The 19,187-nt window shown below is 30.3% G+C and overlaps 1 protein-coding gene across 4 annotated transcripts; it reads right to left on the reverse strand.

Annotated features, from left to right (window-relative positions):
- Positions 1 to 3,355: 3,355 nt before the first annotated feature.
- LOC119607909 (cyclin-dependent kinase 12) lies at positions 3,356 to 18,946 on the reverse strand. Of its 4 annotated transcripts, none has more exons than XM_037962049.1 (9): positions 18,641 to 18,946; positions 17,437 to 18,347; positions 15,765 to 15,785; positions 14,470 to 15,660; positions 10,700 to 11,129; positions 8,519 to 9,873; positions 7,219 to 7,692; positions 6,844 to 7,104; positions 3,356 to 3,487 (listed from the first exon to the last, which is right to left on the reverse strand). In XM_037962049.1, the coding sequence occupies exons 2-8, from the start codon at positions 17,919 to 17,921 to the stop codon at positions 6,948 to 6,950; spliced, it is 4,113 nt and encodes a 1,370-aa protein (XP_037817977.1). In that variant the 5' UTR covers positions 17,922 to 18,347; positions 18,641 to 18,946; the 3' UTR covers positions 3,356 to 3,487; positions 6,844 to 6,947. The 4 variants fall into 4 exon arrangements, with proteins under 4 accessions (XP_037817977.1, XP_037817976.1, XP_037817975.1 ...); XM_037962048.1 differs by having other exon boundaries at positions 18,537 to 18,946; XM_037962047.1 differs by having other exon boundaries at positions 17,437 to 18,946.
- Positions 18,947 to 19,187: the final 241 nt, after the last annotated feature.

The following is a 19,187-nucleotide window of genomic DNA, read 5'->3' on the forward strand; positions in this document are numbered from 1 at the left end:
ACATCAAAGTCTAGCAGATTTTATGCTGACGACGTTTGTTTTTAGAACTGGCAGCGGCGGCTTATAGTAGTGAAAGAAAAAAATTAAAATATATACCTAATTGTTATTTAAATTGTAAAATTTAAAAAATTTATTTACATTTTTAAGATTACTAAGCAAAATATAGGGTAAATTTTATTAATTCATTTAAACTGTTTTCTATTTATATTAAAAACCTTAGCAATAATAATAGGCGACGGCTAGCCGTTGTTTGAAACTTTGCATTTCAGTTCTACTATATTCTTTTTCGTACTGCAGCTAAACAATGTCGTTAATGTGGTGATTTTATTTTTGTTCAGCCTTAAAAAAGTAGCCAGATGGTTGTCATGTGTAAAAATAATACTTTTGGTGGAATATCGTAAAGGAATTTATACTTATTTTATAATAAAGCAAATATTATTAATACATTTAAAAATTATTTTAATAAATTTAAACATTTTATTTTAATAAATTAAACATTTCAATAAAATAGTGTTGATTTTAGTTAAAATCAATAAAATTGAAATTTGTTTCCAGTTAAAATTCATCCTAAAAGTATGCTGTAGTTTTAGATAAGTACTTTTGTTAATGTAATACACTGAGAGAAATTTTTTAACAAGATTTGAGAAAAGTATTTTTACGCTTGTTTAAAACCCAGAGAAATTTTGAGCAAGATTTGAGTAAAAATTAAATCACATTTTTTTAAACTTTCATTCAAATTATACTTCTGTTAAGTTTAGTTTAAAAAATGCTTCTATAGAACATTTTTTAAAAAATACTCCTTATTTCTTTGCAAGATTATAAAAAAGATTCTGAAGAAATCACTTTTCTATTGAAAAGAGTTTAAAGAACAGAGATATCTTTAGAAACGAGTCGAAAGAAGACACTTTTCTTTAGAAATTAGTCTATTCTCTAGACTTTCTTATAGAAAAGATTTTAAAGAAGACACTTTTTTTTATAAAATAGTACAAAGAATCAATTTTTCTAAAAAAATTAGTCAAAAAAAGAGACTTTGCATTACTTTTATATAGAAAAAAGAGTTGTATTCGAAAGAATAAACGTTTCTATAGAAAAGGTTCTGAAGAAGACACTTTTTTATAGAAAAAAGTCTAAAGATGATGATTTTCTATTGAAAGGTTCTAAAGAAGATACTTTTCTATAGAAAAGAGTCAAAAGAAGACACTTCTTTTAGAAAATAGTTCAAAGAGTATACCTTTCTATAGAAGAGTCCAAGAAAGATATTTACTATAGAAAAGAGTTCAAAAAAGACACTTTTCTGCAGAAAATAGTATTATGAAGACAATTTTATATAGAAAAGATTCTAAAGAAGAAATGTTTTTTTATAAAAAAGAGTTCAAAGAATTTAATAGAAAAGAGTCCGAAGAACATACTTTTCTATAAGATAGTTCAAAGAAGTCACTTTTTCTATTGAAAATAGTCTAATAAAGAGACTTTTCGTTGGATAGGAGTTTAAAAAGTAGACTTCACTTTAGAAAAGAGTCTAAAGAAGACCCTTCTCGTTAGAAAAAGTTTTAAAGATTACAATTTCCTATAGAAGAGTCCACAGAAGACAGTTTTCTATGGAAAAGAGTTTAAAGAAAACTTTTCTGTTAAAAAATGTCTGAAGAAGTTTCTTTATTAAAGTTAAGAGTCTAATGCAGAGGAGAGGAGGTTATTTTCGTATAGAAATTTTAAAATTTAAATAAAAACACTTTGTTTATTTTTTTCTTTAATTTTGATATTTTTATTAATATATGTATATATATATTTTTATAAATCACTCTCGTAAATAGAAATAAATATCTTTTTACAATAGAATAAAGTTTTATTTTTCATTGTTTGGTTTTATTTTAATGGATTATTATTTATTTATATATAATAATTTTTATCTATCATAGTAGTTTAACAAGGTTGATTTTTGTTCTTGGGAAACATTTAGCTTTGTTTTTTTATATTAATTATTATATTTTTGTTTATGTTTTTAGCAAAATTTTAAATAAATTATACTTGGTTTGTTCAATTTAATAAAAAAAATAAGAAAACTAAAAAGTAAAAAATAAAAAAAGGAGTCATTAGAAGTCATTAATTACTCTTTAGAACGTTTCGAAAGTTAAAAGTACTTAAGAAAAACGATTTAGTTTCAAAACGTTTTAAAGAAAATTTCTGGCGATATTAGGATTATTATTATAATATAATGTTTTGTATTAAATAAATTTATTTATTATTTTAAATATAATACAATTTCTATGAAAAAAAAACGCTCTAAAATTTTCAAAATCTCTTTTAAATTAAGGCAAGCCAAGAGATTTTTTATATTTAATTTCAATATTTTATATATATTTATATAACTTTTGAGCGTTTTTTTGTAGGTTAGTTTTATATTATTTAATTTTTTTAATAAAAACTAAAAATTTAAAGAATTTTATAAAAACTAAATAGTAATTAAACTACAATTCAACTTGCCTTTCAGATTTTCAATTTAAATACAAAATTTTGTTTTAGGTTTTTTAGAAATTCCCAGAATTATTTATTATTTTTTTGTTTAGTTACATTTCAGTCTCTCACACACACACACACTCACACCCAAAAAATCCGCTTACTTTGCTTAATCCTTTTCGTTTTTAAACTGTTATTCTGTGGTTGTGCCTTTAAACTTTGATTTAATTCTCATAATGTTTGGATTTAATAATAGTTTCTTTTTATATGTTGTTTTTTTCTTGTTTTTGTTTATTAATTTAATTTTTATTTGTTGTTTTTTATAAACTAAATATTTTATTTTATGTATATATAATATGTTTTTTTATATTTATTACTTTAATATTGTTTTTATTTCAAATGTTTAGTTTTGGTTTTTTTTTTATTACAAAACCTTTTTCTAATTTATTTAAATTTAATTTACTTCATTGTTTCATTGTCTATAAGTTATTTTTACTTTACATAATTTGTTTTTAATTAAATATTTTTTTCATTTTAAATGATTTGTTTTTTTGTTTAATTTTGTGTTTTTTATAATGACATGATTTTATTTTTCTCTTTTTTTTATATTTTATAATTAATATTATAATGATAATAATAGAAAAAACTATCCTAGATTGTTAGTTTATATATATAAGTAGTTGGTAATCATTTCTATATTTGTTTTTATTTCTTTTTTTTTTATTTTAATATTTTAAGAGCTAAAAAAAGTTGTTTTATTTGTTGTTTGTTACAAGTCTGTGTGGCCACTTGTTTGCGCTATATCTTATTAAGATAAACTTAAGCTAAACAAAATTTTGTTTTTCTTCTTCTTTTTTTTTTTGGATTACTAATATTTATATATATTTTGTTTGTTTTTTTTAATAATAAAAATAAAATATAAACTTAACAAATAGTTATCAAAGCTGTAAAAATTCAAATGCCAACTATTCTTTCTTTCTTTTTGTATTGAATTTCTTTAAAATTACATTTGTTTGTATAACCACAAAATCATCTATAAAAAAATAAACAAAAATAATAAGAAATTATAAAAATTTGTTCAAAATTTAATAATTTACTAAAAGTAACAAAGTTTTTTTTTTTACAAAACACCACAAAATTTATGAAAATAAAGTAAAAACACAATTTAAAAGAGTTTCCTATTCTTTAGATTGTTCTCTAGACAAAAGACTTTTGTTTGGACACTTTTCTTATAGATAATTACTTTCTTAGGACTCTTTCCTATACAAAAGTGTCTTTTTAGACTCTTGTCTATATACAAGTATCTTCTTTTTACTATTTACAGATAAATTTGTGTCTTTCTTAGACTAATAAAAAAAGTATCTTCTTCAGACTCTCTTCTACAAGAAAAGTACCTTCGTCTCTAAAAGAAAAGTATATTCATAACTCTTTTATAATAGAAAAGTGTCTATTCCTTAACATCTTTTCTAATAGAAAAGCGCCTCCTTTAAACGATTTTCTAATAGAAAAAGTGCTTCATATTAGAAAGACACTTTTCTAATATGAAACAGTCTATATATTAGAAAAGTACATTATTTAGATTCTTTTGAAATAGAACACTGTCTTTTTTAGACTGTTTTCTAATAGAAAATCGACTGCTTTAGACTCTTTTCTGATAGAAAATTATCCTTCTTAAACGTTTTTCTAATAGAAAAGCATTTCTCTTAAACAATTTTCTAATAGTCTATTAATTAGAGTCTTTTCTAGAAGAACAATGTTTTCTATAGATTCTTTGTTGTCTTCCTCATACTCTTTTCATCATCATCTTAGACTATTTTCTGATAAAGTAGTATCTTCCTTACACTCTTAATGTCATTTCTAAAGGAAAAGTATCTTTTTTAAACTCTCTTATAATAAAAAAGCATCTTTAGACTCTTTTCTAGTAGAAAATGTATCTTATTTAGACGCTTTTCTGATAGAAACATATCTTCTTCAGACTCTTATAATTATCCTAAATCTCATTTCTTATAAAAAATTGTGTTCTTTAAAAGAAAAATATCTTCTTTAGTCTCTTCTCTAATAGAATGTAATCTTTTTAAGTCTCTATTCTAATAGAAAAAGGTTATCATTAAACTCCTTTCTAATATTCTACTTTGTTCTTTAAAAGTTTTTCTAATAGAAAACTATCTTCCTTAGTCTCTACTCTAATAGAGAAAGTGTCTTTTTTAGATTCTTTTCTAATAGAAAAATATCTTCATTAGACTCTTTTCTAATAGAACTGTGATTTTCTTATACTTTTCTAAAATATATTTTCTAATATAGTCTTTAGTCTCTTTTCTAATAGAAAATCTTCTTAAGTCTATTTCTAATAGAAAAAGGTTATCCATAAACTCCTTTCTAATATTCTACTGTGTTTTTTAAAAGCTTTACTAATAGAAAACTATTCTCCTTAGTCTCTTCTCTAATAGAAAAGGTGTATCTTAAGGCTCTTATCTTCACTTCCTAAATCAGTTTTCTAAAAAAGTGCCTTCTTTAGAGCCTTTTCTTATAGAAGAGAATCTTCTTAAGACTCTTTTCTATTAGAAAAAGGTTATCCTTAAACTTTTTTCTAAAAAAAAACTGTCATCATTAGACTTTCTAATAGAGAAAGTGTCTTTTTTAGACTCTTTTCTAATAGAAAACTATCTTCATTAGACTTTTTTCTAATAGAATAGTGCTTTTCCTATACTTTTCTTAAATCTATTTTCTAACATAAAAGTGTCTTCTTATGATGATTACATTGTAATAGAAAAGAGTCTAATTTCTATTACAATGTAATCATCATGACTCTTTTCTAATAGAAAAAGATTATCCTTAAATTGCTTTCTAATATTTTACTCTTCTCTTTCTTAAAAGAATAATGACATCTTTAGACTCTTTTTTAATAGACAAATGTCTTCTTTAGATTCTTTTCTTATAGAAAAAGTATCTTCTTTAGACTAATTTCTAATACAGAATATCTTCATTGGACTCTGTTCTAAATGAATAGCGTCTTTCTTATACTCTTCCTTAATCACTTTTTGTTAAGAAAAGAGCTTGTCTCAAAACTCTTTTCTGAAAAAACTCTATTCTTTAGACTTTTTTTTAATAGAATAATGGATACCTTAGACACTTTTCTGCTACAAAATTGTCATCTTTAGACTCTTTTCTAATATAAGGTCCAGGGTGTACTGAATACAACGTGACATCATTATACCAACTGATCATTGTTTACATTTTTTTATACATAGACTTGTATACAGGCTTAAACCGCATGTTTGTCAAATTCCATTAAAAAAAATTACAATCGTGCGGTTGCTGTCAAGTGCTGGTACCTTGTTAAGTATACCATGATAAGGTCTATTCATTTACTTTCCCAGTAAATACTTGCAAGTTGAGAGTAAAATCAAAATTTACAAAATTACTCTCAAAAATAGTAAAAATTAAATGAACGCTTTACTAGTAAAAACTTTCAAGAAAAGAAACGTGTAATTTTTTACAAATTTTGGTTTTAAATTAGAAATAAAGCTTCCAAAAGACTTAAAAGCACCTGCATTTTACATTATATCAAAATAATTTACTTCGCAAATATTTTTATTTTAAAACAAACACAAAATTGTTGGCTGGCAAAAAGGTAAACAAAAGACAGCTGTTCAGTTTTGTATAGGATAATTATTACTAGTACAAAATAGAACTTGTAATAGTTTGCAACGAGAGAGTGTGTTAATGATCTTGGTTTTTGCTTTGAACAGAGTTATAATAGAGTCTTCCTTATACTCCTCCTAAATCTATTTTCTAATAGAAAAGTGTCTCCTTTAGTCTCTTTTCTAAGAGAAAGTAATAATTCAAATAACTTCTCATATTTTTGTATACAAAAAAAATTCATAAATTTTGTTGTGTTGTTGTTAAAGCATAAACTTATTATTAAAAAAATCATAAAAAAATGAAATAATTAAAACAACTAAAAGAAAAAAACTACTCCATTATTTGAAAAGCCACAAGATTTCTATACAAAAGAAAAACAACCAAAGTAACCAAATCGAAAATTTCATATAAAAAACAAAGAAAAATCATTTACAAACTAAAACCCATTTATTAAATAAAACTTTACTACTTTACGAGTAGTAGTAGTAAATTAATAATAAATACAAATTATAATGTACCAGCAAGGCCGGCCAGTATTCTTGGAGTAGTTTTTTATAAAGATTATTAAAACAAATGTCATTATGTTATCGATTTTTTTTTTTTTGGTAAATGATTATTTTTTACTGCTACTTTTTTTTTTGATAAATATGGAAAAAAGTGTCGATAACAGTCATGTGCATTTTAACAAAAAAAAAAAAAGTTATAACAACAATTTGATTAAGAAGACAGACATTACACAAAACCTACCGCCACTCTCCTCGATATTTATTGCTATTTGTATTTCCCAAAGCAAATGCACCAATAAGGGGGCTACGACACTGTTAGGTATGATCGCCGGCAGCTTGTTGCTGCTAGGCATCTTGAGCAGCAGCTGCTCCAGCAGGATGTGTAACCGAGGGTTGATGTTGCTGTTGTTGTTGCTGCTGCTGTTGTTGATGTTGACGACGACGTTTTTTACTCCACATTTCATGGCAATCCTGCCAAGTGGGCAAAATGGGGGCGGGCATTCTATAAGAATAAAACAAAGTAGAATTAAAGTTTTAACATTAGTTAATAAGTCAATTTAATTTAATAGTTATTAAGTTGGTTAGAGAAAATCATTTGTTACTCTTTTAAACTCACTCTTCGGGTCTAACGCTCTTCAGCCATTGTGATTTGAGAGCATCTTCTGCCGTTATACGTTTATCTGGATCTAATTCCAACATTTTATCTAATAGATCCAAAGCTGGTACCGGCATAAACTCAAAATCTTCTCGCAGTCTTCTTCGATGTGTTCTTTTCTGTTTGAGTGTATGAAAGAGTGGTAATTTAATGACATTCGGCCAAACAGCCGGCACTGGTGAACCGCAAACTTTCGATATGTTTTCCAATAGGGCCATTTCATAGTTGCCTTGGAAAAGTGGTCGTTTTAGGAAAAGTTCACCGAGTATACAGCCACATGACCATACATCTATGGGTGGGCCATAACGTTCTTCGCCCAGCAGCAGTTCAGGCGGCCGATACCATAATGTTATGACTTTATTGGTATAGGGACGATCGCGATCTTCAGCATTGTAGAGACGAGCCAAACCAAAGTCAGCAAGTTTAACTTGACCCCTGGAAATGTAAACAGATGTATGTTATTTAAACTCTTCTCTAGTAGTTCTTCTTTAGAATCTTCTTCAATAATTTTTCTAATATAAAACTGTCTTCATTGGACTCTTGTTCAATCTCTTTTATAATAGAAAAAACCTCTTCTTTAGGAACTTTTCTTAGAAAAAAGTTCATTGTTTAGACACTTTTCTAATAGAACTATTTCTTCTTTAGACTGTTTTATAATACAAAGTGTATTCTTTAGACTCTTCTTTAATCTCTTTTCTAATAGAAAACTATCTTCCTTAGGCTCTTATTCAATATCTTTTCTAATAGAAAGCTTTCTTTTTAGAATCTTTTGTAATAAAAAGTCGCTTCTTTAGACTCTTTTCTAATAGAAATGTTTCCTCTTTAGACTCTTAATATATTTTCTTTTAGAAAAGTGTCTTCTCTAGAAAAGTTTTAAATATATTTTCCAATATAATAATTTCTTCTTTAGACTCCCCTATAAACCTTTTCGTATCTACCTTACAATCTTCTAATAGAAAAGTGCCTTCTTTAGAATGTTTCATATTAAAGACTCTTCTTAGACTCTTAGTTAATCTCTTTTTCTAATTGAAAACTATCTTCTCTTTTTTATTAGAACAGCTCCATAGACTCTTCTTTAAGCTATTTTCTAATAGAAAAGTCTATTTCATAAACTCTCTTCCCATAGAAAAATATCTTCTTTAGACTAATTTCCAAAACAAAAGTGTCTTCTTTAGACTCTCTTTCAATAAAAACTATTTTCTTTACACTCTTTTCCATTAGAAAATTCTTCTTCCAACCAAATATTCATGTCAAAACTTACTTATTATTCATCAAAATGTTTGAGCATTTTATATCACGATGTAAGAAATTCTTTTTGTGGCAATAATTAAGTCCGTCCAGCAGTTGTTTCATGATACTAGCATTATTCTCATCATTAAAATCGACCATACCCGATTCCAATAAACCCATGAGATCGTGATCCATATACTCAAATACCAAATAGAATGAACCCTTATCTTTGCGAAACTCTAAAGCATCCTGTTTATCGGTGACAATTTCATGTAAATTCACAATATTCGCATGATTAAGTTGTCGTAGAATTTTGATTTCACGCACAGCCGTTATGGGGAAGCCCTCCTTTTCATGATCCATACGCACTTTTTTAAGTGCCACCATTTCGTTGGTGTGATGATCACGTGCCTTATAAACCTGACCATAGGTACCCTCACCTATTTGGGCAATCATTTCGAAAACATCGACACAACGTTCACCCCAGTCACGAACATTGTTGCGTGAATCACGTCTATTTAGAATGACGGGACGTTTGCGTTTTGTTTCTGAAGCATTTTTGTTTGATTTGCTGCCACTGGTACTGCTATTGCTGCCGCCACCACCCAGATTATCAAAGTCTTCGGGACTGTTGATGAGTTCATCATCACCACTGAGATCTTCACTGCCGGGCACCATAGGAGGCATGGGTAAATTAAGCAGACTTTTGTTAGAATTGGCTGTAGCTGAGGAGGAGGAGGCAGAAGATGACGATGTCGTGGTCGCACCACTAACTGTAGATTTTTTGGACGTTGAACTGTGATGCTTGGCATTTGTGTTCGTACTATGGTGATGATGATGATTGGATGATGGTGGTGGTGAGGGCGAAGTGGCCATTGCTAAATCAGCTGCTGTTATGCCCGGAGGCATGGGCAGTGCTGTGAGACTCTTAGGTTTAGTAGTTGTCTTTGTTGTTGATGATGCTGTTGCTGCTGCGGTAGTAGTTATATCTTGTTGTTTTGCAGGTATGGTACTTGAGGTAAGGGCACGATCTGTTTCATCATTACCTGATGATTTTGTCTTGTTTGTGGGGCTGCTGACTAATTGTGGCATTGGAATGTTATTTACGTCCACTGCTGGTTTTTTCACACCATTGCTCTGTTGTGTTGTCTGCACTGTAGCTTCTGTTGCTGTTGCAGCTGGCTGTACAGTTTTATTTGCTGGCACTGTTTGTGAAATGTCGATCTCTTTGGAATTTTCCATAGTTGCTGTTATGGTGGTTAATGTGTTAGTGTCATCCGCATTAGCTTTGACAGCCGGTACCGTACTGTCCATGGATGAACTGTTTTCGTTTATTGCTAAAGCCCCATTACTATTACTATTTTCTTCCTGTTTTTCAATGATTTCCTGGGGAAAGGGAGAAAAGATAATTTTTCAATTAAGAAATAACTAACGTAGCTCTGTATAGAAAGCTTTTTAGAAAGCCTCTCTTAATAAATTATGTTTTTTACAAATTTTTAAAAAGGATTTAAAAAAAAACGTTAGAAAAAAGCTTTTTTAAAAACTCTGTTGAAAATTTTGTTTTATAAAAAACTTTTCAAACAATTTATTTTGAGCTTTTAAAAATCTCTTTTGAGGAAAAGTTTTTTAAAAATCTTTTATGAGTTAGTTTTTTTTTTAAAAAAGCTCATTTGTGGGAAAAGCTTTTTTTTAAAAAGCATATTTGAGGAAAAAGCTTTTTTAAAAAACCTCTTTTGTGGGAAAAACTTTTTTCAAAAACGTTTTTTAAAAAACCTCTTTTTGGGAAAGAGATTGCGAAAAAGCTTTTTTTGAAAAAATAAAAAAACTTTTTAATGTTTTTTATAAAAGCATTTTTGAGAAAAGCTTTTTAGAAAAGTTTTTTTTTCGAGAAAAAAGCTTTTCAAAAAAGCTCTTTTGAGAAAAAAAGCTTTTTAAAAAAGCTCTTTTGAGAAAAAAATCTTTTTAAAAAAGCTCTTTTGAGAAAAAAAATCTTTTTAAAAAAGCTCTTTTGAGAAAAAAGCTTTTTGAAAAAGCTCTTTTAAGAAAAAAAGCTTTTCAAAAATGCTCTTTTGAGGAAAAAGCTTTTTAAATAGTTTTTATTGAATATTGTTTTAAAATTTTTTATACTTTTTAAGCACTTTGTTAAAGCTTTTTATTAAAAAGCTCTTTAAAAAGGTAAATTTCAAAATATTTCTTCTCTCTCTTACATTACCTGCAAAGCTTTTTGTCTCTTATGTTTATCCTTAACCAATTCAGCGAATAAACTCGTCTCACTTATCTTCTTACTATACTCTATTCGCTTCTGTTTCAAATCACGCGGCGTGCTCGACGGCGATCTCGTTCGCGAACGACTACGAGACATACTGGCAGGAGAATGTTTAGAACGTGATCGTCGATAGCGTGACGATGAACGACGATTGCGATAGTAATGATGAGTACCACTGCGTGGCGAATCTGTAGGTGACTCGGCATAGCGTGACGGTCTTGGCGAACGTGAACGTGAGGCATAACGTTCACGTTTCGATGAACGTGAACGTACCGGTGAGGGTGAAGTGGGATATTTGTATTTATGTGAACCACCACGATAGGTGGTAGAGGGTGATTGACCACCTCTTATACGCATAAGTGATTGACTGGGACTTCTGAAATGTAGAAAAAGAAAAATCAAGTTTCGTTATTATTTTTTTTTTTTCTTTTGTTTTTATAAAATTACATAAGTTTTAAGTTAAAGGCAAAACATTCATCCAATTTTTTCGTTTTTTTTTTTTCTTTGGAAAGTTTATTTTTTTATTGATGATTTATGCAAAATGTTTATTATTGCAAAATTATTAATTTTACATTAAGTTCAAATATATGGTTTAAACAAAAAAGTTGGTTAAGTCTACAAAAAAGTTTTTTTTTTAGTAAAATAATGCCAACTCAACTGGAATTTAATACGAGTAGAAAACGTTTCTCTTCAATACCTCCAATTCCCAATATTTCAATAAATATAGGTCAAGAAGAATGCTTTTTGGTGGTTAATGGAAATTTCAACATTTTTTGTCAGTTTAGTAGCTAAAGCGGTTTGAAGAAGTGTAGCGCATTAAAATTGTAAAATTACAAAATTTTTAAAATTTTCTGAGCTTTTTCCTAAGAAAGCAATTTGATTTGTATTGAACTAGTTTTGTTTGGAAATCAATGAATTTCTATTAAAGTTTAAAATCTAAAAAATCTTGGGGAATAGAGACTCCATGAAAGATATTTAAAGGCAAAAATCTAACGAATCTGTAGTACTTTTTAAATAACCAATAACGTGTTTAAATCAATTAATTGTAAAACTATTGATCTCTGTATTTTGTCATAAAAATGTGGAGAATATTATTAGCGGTTTTCATTAGTTTCCTGCTGTGTTTGAATGCGTCTCAAGGCTTCTTTATTAATCCGGGTTATGAACCATTTACTCGTCAAAAACGTACTACAGTATGTGTGGAAATAAAACCAAATGTAGCGGGCAGTCATGAGCCTTATTATATGTGTAAAGGACCTGAGTTTCCCTCCAGACCACCGAATCTAACACCTCCTCATTTTATTAAAAACGATGGTGGAAATTATCCTTCAACAAATGTGCAATATGAAAATAATTATCAACATTTAGCACCGGCACAAAATCTAAACTATGGTAATGGTTATCAACAACCAACACCACAATCTTCAGCTGCTCCTGCATTAAATCCTCCACATTTTGCTTCTCCACCTAGTTATACAGCTCAGCAAATGCCACCTCAAATGCCGTTTTATAATCCATCATATATGAGCCCTCAAACAAACCATCAACCAGTTGCTGCGGATTATCCCACTCTACCCAATAATCCTACAAAACCTACTATTTCTAACCTACAAAACAACTATGAAACTTTGCCACAACCTGCTCCAGAAACACCAAATTATGGTGCAAAAACTTCTAGAACTTCAGCCTTAACAGAAGGAACTTTAAAAAGTTCAGCAAATGGTGGTCAGGAAAGCAAACCCGTCAAAGATTTACCCACTCTAGCTTTAAAGGAAGCTGTTGAACATAAAATAAATCCTGAACAATTCAACAGCTTAATAGAGGAAGAAGTATTAGGTATGCCCAACTTGGGTTTTTCTCACGATGAGATATTACCTTTACAAAATCTTTACTCAGAAGACAAAATGCGTTTGGCTAGCGATAACTCTTACATACCTCCAGAATACTTAGATGATCCTATTTTAAGAACTTTTTATAATATCGATGATAATCCTAACAAACATCATGACCAGCAGCAGCTTTATAACCCTCCCTCAGCTCAGTTAAATCAAGCAAACAATGATGAATGTTTTGATTCTTATGCTCAAGGGAAAATGCCCGGTTATATGCCTTCAGCAGAGCCTACCGCACATATGGATTTGTTTAAGACACCTTATTCGGATCCTAATAGCTGTTGCGGTTGTCCTTATAGTTTTCATCCCATATTTATAGCCATACCCTGGTTTGGTCCAGCTTATAATGAACTATTTGCACACATGCATCCTATAGCTCCTGCTGCTTTACCCAGCTATGAAAGCTATCCATCACCACCCTCCCCACAACATCAATCTCGTGTTAATGAAGACTCCTCTTCATCCACCGAAAACTTAGACTTAAACAACAAAAAATCCTCTATCACAACAGAAACGAAAACCACCAGCACTCCCGCTCCCTCAAAAACTACGAAAACTTCTGATTCTTCCGAAGAAGATCTCTTTGTTGAGGATACTACCGCTAAAAATGGCAAAACAACTAAACCAAATGATGATGACAACAACTCCCAAGAAGATAATGCTGATGAGGCAGAAGAAGTTGTAACAGAAACAAAACCCACTAGCACCTCCACTATTAGGCCCACTTTTAAGACAATGATGCATGCTGCTAAAGTGGCTTCTAGCAAATTTTATGCTAATCCTCTTCCAGGTGCTAATCCTGATACTCGCAAACGACAAGTACACTATATTACAGCACCAGTTTATCATCCCCCCAATCCGTTTAAAAGACAATATGTAAGAAAATTGGATAAAATGTACAATTAATCGCTTATCTTTATAAGTATTTCATTTTATATATGTAACTTTTTCAAATGTAATAGCGAAAACAACTTTTTGCAAACAATTTTTTTTAATAAAATATTTTTCACATTTTTTAAAAATTTTAAGAAATACTAATTTTTATAAGCAACAACTTTATTTAGTGGTAGAATAACTTAAAAAAAAAATTTGTAAAAAAGCTTTTTTAAGAGAAGTTCGTTAAGAAAGCGTTTAAGGGAAAAAAACGTAACTTTTATAAAAAAAAATAAATTTCTTGGTGAAAATGTTTTTCTTAAAAATTTAATTTAAATTTTAAAGGAAAGCTTATTTTTCCATAAGTTCAAATTTTATGTGACAAATATTTTTAGCAAATTTTTATAAAAACCCTATTTTTTTAAGAAATTTAAAAATATTTTTTAGAATCAGATATAATTTTGTTCTAGTTTGTTCAGTTCTAGTTCTAGTTCAGTTCTAGTTCAGTTCTAGTTCAGTTCTAGTTCAGTTCTAGTTCAGTTCTAGTGAGTTCTGGTTGAGTTCTAGTTGAGTTCTGGTTGAGTTCTAGTTTAGTTATAGGTCAGTTCTAGTTCAGTTCTAGTTTAGTTCTAGTTCAGTTCTAGTTTAGTTCTAGTTCAGTTCTAGTTCAGTTCTAGTTCAGTTCTAGTTCAGTTCTAGTTCAGTTCTAGTTCAGTGCTAGTTCAGTTCTAGTTCAGTTCTAGTTCAGTTCTAGTTCAGTTCTAGTTCAGTTCTAGTTCAGTTCTAGTTCAGTTCTAGTTCAGTTCTAGTTCAGTTCTAGTTCAGTTCTAGTTCAGTTCTAGTTCAGTTCTAGTTCAGTTCTAGTTCAGTTCTAGTTCAGTTCTGGTTCAGTTCTAGTTCAGTTCTAGTTCAGTGTAGTAAAAAACATGTATTATTCTTCCCCATACTTACCTGGAATAACGTTTCGAGTAATTATCTCTATTATAACGATCATATTCACTCGGCCGCATATTACGCGAACTACTTCGACTGTCGTGACGGCCATGATCATAATAACTTTGCGAATTCGCTGCATTACGGACATCATGCATTTTTCGTTTCTTATGCGGAGGCGTCGATGGTTGATGGTGGTAATAACGATCGGTGTCCTTATATTTGTGACTCTCTGTAATGACTGCTGCCGTTTGACGTTGATGATAATGATGATTGCCAGGAGTGCCAGCAATATCTGGACGTACATGATGGTGATGATGATGACGATGATCATCCTTACCCGGACTAATGACAAAACGTGAACTACGCACCTCACGACCGGAGACAGAACTACTGCCACTAGCATACAGAGGAGGCGTATGCGGTGAATGAGGATTTGGAAAACGATTTTTTGTATTAGAAGTACGTGGTGGTGTACGATGACGTGCGCCACCCAAACGATTTGTTACGGTAACTTGTAAGCCAACCAGATTATTTGCCGGCGCTGTGGAAGTGGTTGAAACACCTGCTTGTACTGCCATATTAGCCGACTCGGAATAATAGCTATTGCTACTGCCAGGACGTATAGGAGGTGGGGTATCCGAAGAACGTGGACTACGCTGCTTAATGGGTGTATAAGTAGGATCTGAGGGACTTTTGGCCGTTGGCACGCCCTCTGCGGGAGGTGTATAGTGTCTTAAAGACACATTAGTATCTAAAACATCTTCTAAATCATTATCCGATATGGGTTCTATGCTGGAGAAGGATTTGTTACGTTTCTTTTTGCGCTTTTTCGATTTACGACTGCGCTTGTGTTTTTTGTCTTTTTTATTTTTCTTACGCTTTTGTCGCTTCATTTCAGCCTCCAATTCATCGGTGTCAATGGTATCACTAGACAAATAATTTTCCAATTCCTCATCCCAGTCCGACTCATCGGCCACAAGTTTCTCTTGTGACTTATGACTGGCTGAGGGTGGTGTCAATATTGAGGAACGCCGACTTTCAACCTGATGCCGCTCTTTATCTTTATTGTCCAAGATTTTGGCGGCACTGTGGGTTTCACTTAGACTAACTTTTGTCGTGCTGGGTACGGGAGAACCCAGAATAATGCGTCGCACATGATTAGGTGAGAGCCGGGATAAACTATCAAAGCTTTCTTTCCTTTTGTTTCTAAAAAAGTGAATTTATTTTAGTTTATTATTAAAAACGTTAGATAAATTTGTGTGATATTTAGTTTTTACAATATTAATATTTAAATATTGGTTTACACCCACCTAGAGAAGGCGTGGTAAAGTCTTGCGTTGCAATACGTGTAAGTTATAATATTTATAAAAAAGAGTAGAAAAAATAAATAAGAAGATATAATTTATAGTGAATATTAATAAGCAATAATTCAATAGGAAAATAACTGCACTCTGTGGGCACCCATTTTTAAATTTTTAGCACAAAAATAAATATAACATTAAAATTTCAATTAAGATCTAGTTCAGTTCTAGTTCTGTTCAAGTTCAGTTCTAGTTCATTTCTTGTTCAGTTCCAGTTCAGTTCTAGTTCAGTTCAAGTTCAGTTCTAGTTCAGTTCTAGTTCAGTTCTAGTTCAGTTCTAGTTCAGTTCTAGTTCAGTTCTAGTTCAGTTCTAGTTCAGTTCTAGTTCAGTTCTAGTTCAGTTCTAGTTCAGTTCTAGTTCAGTTCTAGTTCAGTTCTAGTTCAGTTCTAGTTCAGTTCTAGTTCAGTTCTAGTTCAGTTCTAGTTCAGTTCTAGTTCAGTTCTAGTTCAGTTCTAGTTCAGTTCTAGTTCAGTTCTAGTTCAGTTCTAGTTCAGTTCTAGTTCAGTTCTAGTTCAGTTCTAGTTCAGTTCTAGTTCAGTTCTAGTTCAGTTCTAGTTCAGTTCTAGTTCAGTTCTAGTTCAGTTCTAGTTCAGTTCTAGTTCAGTTCTAGTTCAGTTCTAGTTCAGTTCTAGTTCAGTTCTAGTTCAGTTCTAGTTCAGTTCTAGTTCAGTTCTAGTTCAGTTCTAGTTCAGTCAGTTCTAGTTCAGTTCTAGTTCAGTTCTAGTTCAGTTCTAGTTCAGTTCTAGTTCAGTTCTAGTTCAGTTCTAGTTCAGTTCTAGTTCAGTTCTAGTTCAGTTCTAGTTCAGTTCTAGTTCAGTTCTAGTTCAGTTCTAGTTCAGTTCTAGTTCAGTTCTAGTTCAGTTCTAGTTCAGTTCTAGTTCAGTTCTAGTTCAGTTCTAGTTCAGTTCTAGTTCAGTTCTAGTTCAGTTCTAGTTCAGTTCTAGTTCAGTTCTAGTTCAGTTCTAGTTCAGTTCTAGTTCAGTTCTAGTTCAGTTCTAGTTCAGTTCTAGTTCAGTTCTAGTTCTAGTTCAGTTCTAGTTCAGTTCTAGTTCAGTTCTAGTTCAGTTCTAGTTCAGTTCTAGTTCAGTTCTAGTTCAGTTCTAGTTCAGTTCTAGTTCAGTTCTAGTTCAGTTCTAGTTCAGTTCTAGTTCAGTTCTAGTTCAGTTCTAGTTCAGTTGTAGTTCAGTTCTAGTTCAGTTCTAGTACAGTTCTAGTTAAGTTCTAGTTCAGTTCTAGTTCAGTTGTAGTTGAGTTCTAGTTCAGTTTTAGATCATTTCTAATTTAGCTCTAGTTCTGTTCTAGATCACTTCTTGTTCATTTCTAGCTAATATCTAGTTAACTTTGAGTAATGGTAACCGAAACAAGTTGTTTTAATTAGGTTCAGTAGCCTTTTAATGATCATTTATCCCTCATTATAATATCACCGTTTTATAGTAACAGTCCTTGACAAAGTCTTTCAACGGTCATTGCCCCCAAGATAAGCCTCTCTTCAAAATTTAAAATATTATCACATACTTTAAATTTGTAAATTTTATATAAAAAATGTCAAAAATAAAGGTGCTCCTAGCGTGCAATTGATTAATTATATCATAAACATACAAAAATAAACACCAAAATTACCTATAATTTTCCTCATCACTGCTGAGATTAACATCGGAACGAGCATCGGTCTTTAGGGCGGCAGGTTTGGTATTATTCTTATTCGTTACAACATTGTGACGCTTTTTACCCACATTCGTGGTGGCGAGAAGCTTATCACAACGTTTGCCCACCGAAGCATCTGAACTGATTTCACCCGCCTCGGGATCTGAAAAATCGGTAGAACTTACATCCGAGTATTCAACTATATTATCGGAGGTAGTGGTATTGTGGAGTTTTTGACTACTGGTGGTGGCACGACTGGTGGCATCGACACCGCCGTGACCACTAGAGGATGATTGACGTCTTAAGCTGTTGCTTCGACTGCGTGAGCTGTTTGTTTTATCGTGTGTTCTTCTACTTTTTTTCTTTTTGGATTTTTTTGATTTCTTGTGCGGAGTATCACTATCGATGTCAAGTTCATCCGCAGAATTTACTGCGTATTTGGTGCCCAGCTCCTTCTCCATCAATCCCACCAACAAATCTCTCAGTATATTTTGGTTTAGTCACTGTTTTTGTTGTAGTTGTTGTTATTTTTTCTTTTACTTTTCGTTTTTTTCCTACTAACACTTTTCACTTGTTTTGTTTAACGTTTTTTACGAGAAAAACTTTTATAATTTGCACTTTAAGGCATATTGTTTTAGCGGAATTTTATTATTGTTTTATGAATATAACACTTGTAATTTGTTTAAACAATTAAAAAGTTTCTTTTTTTAATTTTCCGTGTGGTGGCCGACAATTATTGCAGAAGAGAAAACTTGTCACTTTTTAGCCCGTGTTTGAGGTTAGATGGCAGAACTGTCAAATTAAAGCAACGATTACAAAGTTGCCAGATGTTTAACACAGGCATACATAAATACAAATGTTCATAACTTGTGCTCTAATTAACAACCCTGAAAATAAAATTGCAATTTTGTTTTTTTTTTTATTTCACAAAACTCTACTCTTGCGATTAATTCTTAAGTTTCCCACGTAAATAGCAACAAATAGTAATAAATTAATTGTTTATCGTGTGTTCTTTTAAATTAATTATGTTGGTTTTTTGCAAATTCTGAATTTTTGTTTTAAAATTGTTAAATTACACTGAGACACTGTTTAGTTATAGCACATTTTCTTCACTTTGTTATATTTTAATTAAAAATCACTTTATTTTGATGATGGTTTGTTTTTTAATTTTTGTAATTACTTGAAATACGTAAAACTTGTTGCCTGTTTTTGTTGTTGTTAGTTTTTCCATCAAGGAGTCTCAACTGCACTTGTGAAATTTGGCCACAAGTCAAAAAGTTGACAAATATTTTTTTCTTTTATTTATTAATAAATTTTAGAATTTTCAAAGTTTTTTCATTTAATCAATAAGGCGTGTTTTGCTTTATAAACGCCAGCATAGTTTCATGAAAAAAATCTGTTGGATTTTTTTTGTAAAAAAGGAAAAAAATTGGCCAAGAATCAGAATATAGAGCACCCTTCTTGGATGATGATTACAAAATTATTTATGGTAGAAAAATAGTTGCCAGCTTGTGAGAAAAATTCTTGACATTTCTGAGAAAAACAATAAAAGTAATGCCACCGAGTTAAAATGATAAATTCCTAAATTATATATTAAAATTTTACTTGCAACAAAATTATATAAATAATTTTAAATCTATAAGAATTACAATGAAAAATAAATATGGATAGTAAAGAATTAACTAATTTATATTGTTTCAATTAAAATTTAAATATTTTTTATCTTT

Source organism: Lucilia sericata, unplaced genomic scaffold (assembly GCF_015586225.1).
Source record: "Lucilia sericata isolate MDLA Ls3-8-SP2 unplaced genomic scaffold, ASM1558622v1 Contig000760F_arrow, whole genome shotgun sequence".
NCBI lineage: Eukaryota > Metazoa > Arthropoda > Insecta > Diptera > Calliphoridae > Lucilia > Lucilia sericata.